Below are 9,724 nucleotides of genomic sequence, written 5' to 3'. Positions count from 1 at the left end.
TGCTCCTTGCTGGTCAGCACATATTGCACACTTGGCAGAATTTTTACAGTCCGCGATACGGTGCCCTTCTTGTCCACATCTGATGCAGAGTTTAGATCGGTCTACTTGGCTTTTACATTGGGGCCCAACATGTCCAAAGTGCTAGCATTTAAAGCATTGGATAGGTCTCGTCGTCGCTTTGATTCGGCAGTTAACCCACCCGACATGGATCTTGCCGGTTCCTTCCACTAATTTTCGCGCGATGGTCATAGGTAAAGTGACTGCAGCCGTCTGCGTACCTCTGAAAGCCTTACGGATTTTTATTCCTTCTAGAGGTATCTCATGATCTTTTTCCAACTTCCTCTTTCAGGGCGGCCTGGATCTCTTCCTTCGTCGTTTCTTCGTCGATGTCTCGAATCTCAATGGTCTCCTGTGGACCTTTACAGACTACCTTAGCATCGTCTTGAAGAATTCCTGTGATGGTCCTCTGCAAGGCTTGGCCTTTGTCAGCACTTTTCCTTGACAACGTGATCAGCATATCTCCGGTCATCGTCCTGCGGATCTTCTCGACGGTATTTCGAACCTGGTCTGCTGGGACATCACGCTTTATGCGGCGCAATATCTCGGAATACTTCTCTTTTTCGGCAGGGCGGATTATCAGCGCGTCAGGTCTGATCCATTTGCGCGATTTTTTCCGCTTAGGTTCCGGTCGTGGCTCCTTCGGCAATTGCTTTGAGAGGTGATCCTGCTCCGGCCTTCTCTTCTTCGATTCTACTTTTTGCCACGCGTCGACCTCCTTATTTTTGGCACTCCGTGCCGCCACTTCTTTCGGAGGACTTGGTTTTGTGTCCTTTTTCTTCATTACTTGGTTGACCGTTGGGTCAAGAGAGTTACGGTCTTTCCTCTTCCCAGACCTGACACCAGTGTCGCTTCTGTCTTCTGTTAGAGATTCACCATCGCCTTCGGCACCGGTGTCCATCTCTTCGACGGTGTCTGCGGCAGGTTGTCTGCTCTTCTTCGGTGTGACATTGGGAGTTTGCCGTTGTTGTGCCTGCCATCCGTCATCAAGTGTTCTGAACCTTTGAAGGGCGTTGACTACACCGGTTGTCTTCGTCTTGATCTCTTTGTGGATGTTGACTTTAGACTTAACAAACTCATGCAGCTCTCTAGTAAGCTTATCAAAGTGTTCCAGCGCTTGTGCCCTCTTCATCTCAGCGCTTGCTACGATAGCTGCTTGCTGGGCGTGAGCCCCGTTTTGACTCTTGTTTGTTTCCATATTTCTACTCATACTTTTTTGATTTACCAGCGCATCGTACGGAGTGGAGCGGGTTGCCATAACTAGGAACGGGTGTACCCTCGGAGATAGTACTCCTACCCCAGTTCCCTGAGGCCTAGCCGACACTTAGCCAGTCCCGGAATACACGGACGGACTAGACTCGCTCGGAGCGGTGAAGATTCCGATTTCTAACACTCACTGCGTACTTCCTGATCAAGGCCCGAAGTGGCTGGCTCCTGATCCACTGCTGCAACTTTCACCTCGGCAGAGCAAGCTCACATCAGCCGTGGCCTGCATCGTCGGAAACTACGATACAGGTTCCGGACACTCCCAGTGAGTTACAGCAGGAACCAATCGTCTTGCTAGGTCAGTTAGTGTGACCAACCCATTAAAGGGGAGTTTTGTCCACGGGAGCTTATTTTGTTTGGTTATTTTGCTTGGCTCCTACCCGCTGTACCTCATCAACTAAGAGATTAAGTGTCATCCAAAGACAGCGAGCGTTCTTCCATCCGCTCGGGGAGACGCACTCGGTAGCAGTATCTCTTCTGCCCCGAGTGTGTGTGTGTGTGTGTGTGAAAGTATGTGAACCGCTTATAACTTTTGAACGGCTGATTCGATTTTATCGTGGTTGGTGCCATTTGAAAGGGCTTGGCCAAACTTAGATTTTGAGTATAATTTGAACCGATTCGGATCAGTAGATTTTGAGAAATCTTGAAAAAACTAAGAAAAAAAATTTTTTTTAATGTGGTTTTTTTTGGATAACTTTTAAACGGCTTCACCGATCGATTCCAAAAAATAATCAGCTCTAGACAATGAAAAACCACGTTGATCGCCACCAAGTTGGTCAAAATCGGTTGATTCGTTCGAGAGATATCGTGAACGAAAGAAAACCAAAAAAAGTGTTTTTTCGGGATTACTCCGAAATTTTTGGTTCGATCAATTAAAACCTGAAAATAACTTATGAGGACAATAAAACTGCGACGAATGCCGCCAAGCGCGTGAAAATCGGTTGATCCATTCAAAAGTAATTGTGGTTTGAAAATTCAAAAAGTTGTGTTTTATTAAACTACTATTAAAGTTTTGAGCTCAAAGAACTCAAAATGACACAAAAGCCATATTTTGAGCTAGAAGAACTCAAAAACGTAATGTATAATTTTAACCGCTTAAGTACAAAATGAGCGGGAAGTTGCACGGATGGCATCAAAGAAAGCAAAAGACGCTGCTGGAAGGAACTGGTCGCAGAAGTAGAGAAAGATCCATGGGGTAGACCGTATAAGGTGGTTATGACCCACCTGAAATGCCAGCCAATGTCATCATTGCTCCTAAAGAAGATTGTTACTGCGCTGTTTCCCCAACAGCCGGTATTCACCTACAAGTTGGAGCAGCTCAACCCTGAAGACATCCCGACTATCACGTTGGATGAGTTGATAGAGGCAGGCAATCGAGTAGGAAATAATAAGGCGCCGGGATTGGACGGAATCCCTAATATTGCCCTGAAATCAATCCTTAGGGCAGCAACGACATTATTCCTGGATGTTTACCATACATGCCTGAAGGAAGGAACTTTTCTCCAAAAGTGGAAACAGCAACGGCTAGTGTTACTTCCGAAGGGGAAAAGCCGCCGGAAGAACCGTCATCCTACCGACCACTCTGCATGTTAGACACGGCCGGCAAGATATTTGAGCGCATAATTCATCAGAGAATAGAGGCTATAGTCGATCCACTCCTGGCAGAGAACCAGTTTGGTTTCCAAAAAGGACGGTCACATCTGGATGCGATCAAATTGGTTGTTGATATAGCAAAGGATGCAATCGCCAGAACGAGATGGAAGGCTGGAAAGAAGAAATACTGCTTGGTGGCTGCTTTGGACATCAAGAATGCCTTCAACTCCGCTAACTAGGACTGCGTTATGCGGGCTCTAGAAGAAAAAAACGTACCAGGATACCTTCGCAGAATGGTAGCGAGCTACTTCACGAATAGGGTCCTAAAATATGACACGAAGAACGGTACGGAAGTGTACGAAATCACCGGAGGAGTGCCACAGGGATCAGTCTTAGGTCCTCTGCTATGGAACATCATTTATGATGGCCTCTTGAGAATAGTATTGCCTACGGGAGTCAAACTTGTAGCATATGCGGATGACGTAGCTGTCGTGATCGTCGCAAAGCACCACGAAGAGATAGAAATGGCATTTGATATTACATTCAGACGAGTCAATTTGTGGATGGACATGGTGAACTTGCAACTAGCCAAGCATAAAACCGAGGCAGTTCTCATCAGCAGTAGAAAACGGTAGAGACTATCAAGTTGAGAGTCGGAAAACAAGAAATCACATCACAACTATTTATCCGTTATCTGGGAGTGATGCTGGATGCCCGACTCAATTTCAAGCAGCAGGTGGAACACGTCAGTGCCAAAGTGTCAGTAGTGAGGGTCAGTCTCGCATGGCTGATGCCTAACATCGAAGGCCCAATGCAGAGCAGGAAGCTTCAATTGTCATCAGTAGTCACATCAGTGATCACTTACGGAATATCCATTTGGGCTGATGCACGGGAAACTTAAGAATCATGGAGAAAAGCTGGACCAGTATATCGACTGAGTGCCCTATGAATAGCTAGTGCCTTCCGCACAATATCAGAAGAAGCAGTGTGCGTCATTGCCGGAACACTACCTCTCAGAGTTCTAGCAGAGGAAAGACGGGCCCTTTAACAACGAAAAAGGTCAACTGCACTGAGCTCTGAAGAACTTAGAATTGAAGAACGGCAGAACAGCATAAGCCGATGGCAACTACAATGGGATGCTGCAGAGAAGGGTAGGTGGACGCACCGCCTCATACCTCGGATTGACATTTGGCTGAACCGGAATCACGGCGAGGTCAATTAGTGTCTCACACAGATGTTGTCGGAACACGGGTGTTTCCGAGAGTATCTGCACATCTTTAAGCACGATGATTCTTCGGTGTGCCCGTGCTACTGGATCTAAATCTTAGTTAATTAGCCTGGTGAGCGTACAAATTAAAAAAAAAAAAAAAACAAAAAACCCAAAAAAATTTCAATAAATCATGAAAAATTTAAGTTTCCGAAATAAAAATTTTTTTGGACAATGTGAGAATCCATGGTGTAGTTTGAGGTTCATTAAGCAACCTAAATTTTTGTTATTTGTCACCAATTCTTCTATTAATGTCCTGTAGTTTTCGCTTTTTTTATTTACTAAAAAGTTTTGAGACACAATTTTGAAACTTACCCAAGCTGCTCTCTCCGTCTCGTTCATTTTTCCCAAAAATTTTCATCCTGAAATATAGTTCAAATTTGGGGTCCATCAAAAATTCCATCTCTTAATTTTGCATCACTTAACGCAGAAAATTTTTCTTTCAAGTACTGGAAACAACAGTAGTACACATAGTGTTGGATAAAAAAAAAGTATTCTGAACATCAATGGAGAATTTGAGGAGACCTGAAAATTGCAACGTTTCTTTTAGGTCAACAATCGGATTCAAAAAATATCCCTGCTATCTATGTTTGTGGAAAGAAGAATTAGTGACAAATTAAAAAAATTTAGGTTGCTTAATGAACCTCAAACTACACTTCATGGATTCTCACATTGACCACTGTCCTGAAAATCTTGAAGACTACAGTGAAGAACAGGGAGAACGATTCCATCAAGACATAAGTGAAATGGAGACTAGGTATCAAGGAAATTGGAATATCAATATGATGACAGAATTTTGCTGGACGCTTAAAAGGAATACGCCAAGAGATAATAACAAACGAAAGAAAAATTTTCAGATTCTTAATTTGTATTTCATGCGTGAAAAGATACAAGAAAAGTATTTAAGGGGGTATTCTAGTGTAGAGACATGAATTTTAGGTAATTTTTAAAGTGTCGTAAAAAAAAGCAATCAATATTTTTACTATACATTTTTTTATCAGTTATTTATTAATGTTTCAAGAGTACAGAAAAAAATAAAAAAAAAAAAACGTCAAAAATTTAAAAAACTGGCAGCCGATGAAGTGGGGTCGTCAAAAAATTGGCAGATGAGTTTTGACATGATTTCAACCCTCCTAGTCATCTGAAATGAAAAAATAAAAAAGATTATTAATCTGCAATGATGTCGCAAGAATCAGAACTAGCGATGAGTGAAAAAAAAATTTTTTTGAATTTTTTAAAAATAGTCAAAATTGAAATTTGGGGATGAGGCTAGTTCCAATTCTTGAGAGGTCTATAAAGAAGATTCTCTGAAAATTTCAAGTGAATCGGTCCAGTAGAACTCGAGAAATCGTGACAAATATATTGAAAAAGTCTGTTCTGAGAAAAACGCATTTAAAGTTTCGCGTAAAGTTTTTCGCTGTCAAAGTCATGAAATGATATATTATACTTACTTTTATTCAATCTGCCCTTCCTGCTTCATACATCAGACCTTCTTCTACTTCAAAAAAACTATTTTCTGCGTTTCTCTCTTCCAATCGAGCAGTTCTGGTCTCCTTTGGAGCGTTGGATGTACGTATTTCGGAGCGTTCAATCCGGGCGTTGTCTCGTCTCACAGCAAATGAATGAGCTTCCGGCCCAATTTTCATTCCCATAAGGGTCATAATTTGTAAAATTGGAATGAAACCTTCATTAAAAATGCAAACAGCGAGAAATGTTGCTATTTCAATTATCTTAGGTCCAGAATGAATATGTTTCGGCGCGAAAGTCCAAATCAACGAGTTTAGAGACTCATTATTGTTTTGAGTTTCAGAACCTAAACATCGAGTTAATAATTCCTCTTATGATAAACTGTCATAAATTGGTTTTATAATTTCTAACACTTTATCACACAGAGGAACATTATCATGCTGAAACTCCTCTAAGGTATCCTCAGATGCAGCTTTTTGCCACGCATACCAACTCTCCGCACCAGGTAGGCAATACATATGCTGTGGATCTTGGTCTGTGGAACTATTGTGGTAATAAGTAGCCCAAACTGCATTTTTCATGTCTTCAACAGAGTCTGGGTGCCGACGAATTGCTAAACCATAATACAACGACAATTTATTTATAATTTTATCAGTTAATTTGCCTTGAATAATATACACTGAATAATATAAAAGACACGTCACCTTGGGTTATTATATTACACTAAATACATACACATATATATATATATATATATATATATATATATATATATATATATATATATATATATATCCTTTATATACATATATATAAAGGACAAAAGGTTTAACTGAGAAATATAGATTCAGGTAGACGGAGAATCCCTAATGTCTTTTGTTCGACTAGACCCAACCGAACCAGTTTGGAGGCCGGGTCAGTAAAATGTCTATAGCTACGAAAATAATTTAAATTCTCAAAAATCCTCTCGTAGACTTCTTAAATAGTTAAACTTTGAAAATATAAAAAAAAAATCGATTTTTTTGAAATTCTACACTAGAATACCCCCTTAATGATGTTTTAAAGATTATTTTTTTTCATATTTGTAACTGCAATTTTCTCGGATTTTTTGTTTTTTTGAAATTTTTTTAACTTCCCGCGAAGAAAATCGAAGATTTTCAAAAATCGGGAAGTTATTGTTATCACCCCGTTTTATGAAAATCGAGTTCTCATCGAATCTCGACGTTTCAAGGTCCTAGGAAGCTTCCCTGACTATTCCTGCAATGGTGTCTGTCTGTCTGTATGTATGTATGTATGTATGTATGTATGTATGTATGTATGTATGTATGTATGTATGTATGTGTGTGTGTGTTTTTTTTTTTTTTTTTTTTTTTTTAGGGGGGGAATCCTTTTTGCTCTTTTTCTTTCGGTGGAACGCAAGTCTTTAAGGACTTCTGTTGCAAACGTGTTGGTAGCGTTCCAGGCAGCTTCTGATGACAACATTGCTTCTACTAGTGAATCTGGTTGCATTCTCTGGTTCAGGATCCTCTCCAGTTCTTCACGCTGTGGATCGAAACGAGGACATACAAAGAAGACGTGCTCCGCGTCTTCAGCAGCTCCTGGGCAGGACGGGCACTCCGAAGAGTCATCGTGCTTAAAGCGGTGTAGATACTCTCGAAAACACCCATGTCCCGACAACATCTGCGTAAGATAGTAATTGACCTCACCGTGATTCCGGTAAAGCCAAATGTCGATCCGAGGTATGAGACGGTGCGTCCACCTACCCTTCTCTGCAGCATCCCATTGTAGTTGCCATCGGCCTATGCTCTTCTGCCGTTCTTCAATTCTAAGTTCTTCAGGGCTCAGTGCAGTTGACCTTTTTCATTGGTAAAGGGCCCGCCTTTCCTCTGCTAGAACTCTAAGAGGTAGGGTTCTAGCAATGACGCACACTGCTTCTTCTGATATAGTGCGGAAGGCACTAGCTACTCGTAGGGCACTTAGTCGATATACTGGTCCAGCCTTTCTCCATGATTCTTGCGTCTTTAATGCGTCGGCTCAAGTGGATATTCCGTAAGTGAGCACCGATATGACTACTGATGACAATAATAGCCTCCTGCTCTGTTTTGGGCCTCCGACGTTCGGCATCAGTCGTGCGAGACTAGCCCTCACTACTGACGCTTTGGCACTGATATGTTCCACTTGCTACTTGAAGTTGAGTCGGGCATCAAGCATCACTCCCAAATATCGGATATAAGGTTGTGATGTGATTTCTTGTTCGCCGACTTTCAGCTTAATGGTCTCTACCACTTTTCTGCTGGTAATAAGCACTGCCTCAGTCTTGTGTTGCGCCAGTTGCAGGTTCACTGCGTCCATCCACCGGTCAACGCGCTTAAAAGTGAGATCGAACATATGGTTTATCTCGTCAAGGTGTTTGGCAACAATCACTACGGCTACGTCATCTGCATATGCTACGAGTTTGACGTTTCTTGGCAGAGTTAGTCTTAATAGACCGTCATACATAATATTCCACAGGAGCGGGCCTAGGACTGAACCTTGTGGTACACCTCCAGTAATATCATACTCCCTCGGACCGTTCTTCGTGACATACTTCAAGACCCTATTTTCAAAGTAGCTTGAGACGATCTTAAGAAGGTATTCTGGTTCATTCTTCTCTTGGAGGGCCTGCATGATGCATTCCCAATTGGCGGAGTTGAATGCGTTTCTGATGTCTAGGGTCGCCACCAGGCAATACTCTTTCGTTCCACCCTTCCATCTGGTTCCTGCGATTGCTTCCTTGGCCGTATCAACAACCAGTTTGATTGCGTCCAGGGTTGATCGTCCTTTCCGGAATCCATACTGATTGTCTGCCAGGAGTGGGTCGACTACTGCTTCAATTCTCTGGTGAATTATGCGTTCAAATATCTTACCCGCTGTATCTAGCATGCAAAGTGGGCGGTAAGATGACGGTTCATCCGGTGGTTTCATCGGTGGTGTAAAGTTATTTATAAGGCTTCAAAAACTGCGTTAAATACTACCAACCAATTAGAAATTGGTTCATTCATTCAAAAGTTATTGTGGTTTAAAAATCGAAAAATAATGTTTTATTCAACTTCTAGCAGATTTTTGAGCTCGGAGAGCTAAAAATGATACAAAAATTATTTTTTTGAGCTCGAGGAGCTCAAAAACGTAATAAATGTAGGTTTGTGCGCTTAAGTATGAAATGAGCGGGAAGTTGCAGGGATGGCCTTTAGGGTCGACCGTTTTCCTAATTTTTTTTTGTAGTTTTTTTGCGATTTCCCAAACTCTACTGGTCCGAATCGTTCCAAAGTATAGTCAAAATCTAAGTTTGGTCAAGCCATTCGAATGGCTTGACCAAACCAACACACACACACACGGACACACACACACACACTCAGAAACACACACGCACACACACAGAAACACACGCACACACACAGAAACATACAAACACACACACACACACACCGAAACATATACACACACACAAACACACACACACGCACGCACGCACACACATACACACACACACACGCACACACACACACATACATATATACAGACGTACAGACATCACCGCGGAAACATTTGGGGAGGCTTCCTAGGACCTCAAAACGTCAACATCCGTTGAGAACTCGATTTTCGAAAAACGGGGTGAAACCGATAACTTCCCGATTTTTGAAAATTTTCAATTTTCTTAGCGGGAAGTTAAAAATTTTTTCAAAAGTGGTTTTTTTGGAATAACTTTTAAACGGCTCTACCGATCAATTCTAAAAACTAATCAGCTCTTGACATGAAAAAACCACGTCGATTGCCGCCAGTCCGGTCAAAATCGGTTGATTCGTTCGTGAGTTATCATTAACGAAAGAAAACCGAAAAAAGTGTTTTTTCGGAATTACTCCAAAATTTTTTGCTCTATCAATTTGAACTTCAAAATTGTTCATGAAATATAAAAAATTGTGTCGAATGCCACCAACCGCGTGAAAATCGGTTCATTCATTCAAAAGTTAATGCGATTTGAAAATTCAAAAAATTGTGTTTTATCAAACTTCTATCAAACTTTTGAGCTCTAAGAGC

At 41.6% G+C, this 9,724-nt stretch overlaps 1 protein-coding gene across 1 annotated transcript; it reads right to left on the bottom strand.

The window, feature by feature from the left end:
• Nucleotides 1–334: 334 nt before the first annotated feature.
• Nucleotides 335–1,255, bottom strand: LOC123259055. Its single transcript, XM_044719320.1, has 2 exons — nucleotides 542–1,255; nucleotides 335–464 (listed from the first exon to the last, which is right to left on the bottom strand). Exons 1-2 carry the CDS (start codon nucleotides 1,253–1,255, stop codon nucleotides 432–434), a joined length of 747 nt encoding a protein of 248 aa, XP_044575255.1. The 3' UTR covers nucleotides 335–431.
• Between the last annotated feature and the right edge of the window lie 8,469 nt (nucleotides 1,256–9,724).

The sequence above is a fragment of the Cotesia glomerata genome, linkage group LG2, assembly GCF_020080835.1.
Source record: "Cotesia glomerata isolate CgM1 linkage group LG2, MPM_Cglom_v2.3, whole genome shotgun sequence".
NCBI classification, from domain to species: Eukaryota; Metazoa; Arthropoda; class Insecta; order Hymenoptera; family Braconidae; genus Cotesia; species Cotesia glomerata.
Note: the sequence above shows the minus strand (reverse complement) of the source record. Positions and strands in the feature narration are given on the sequence as shown.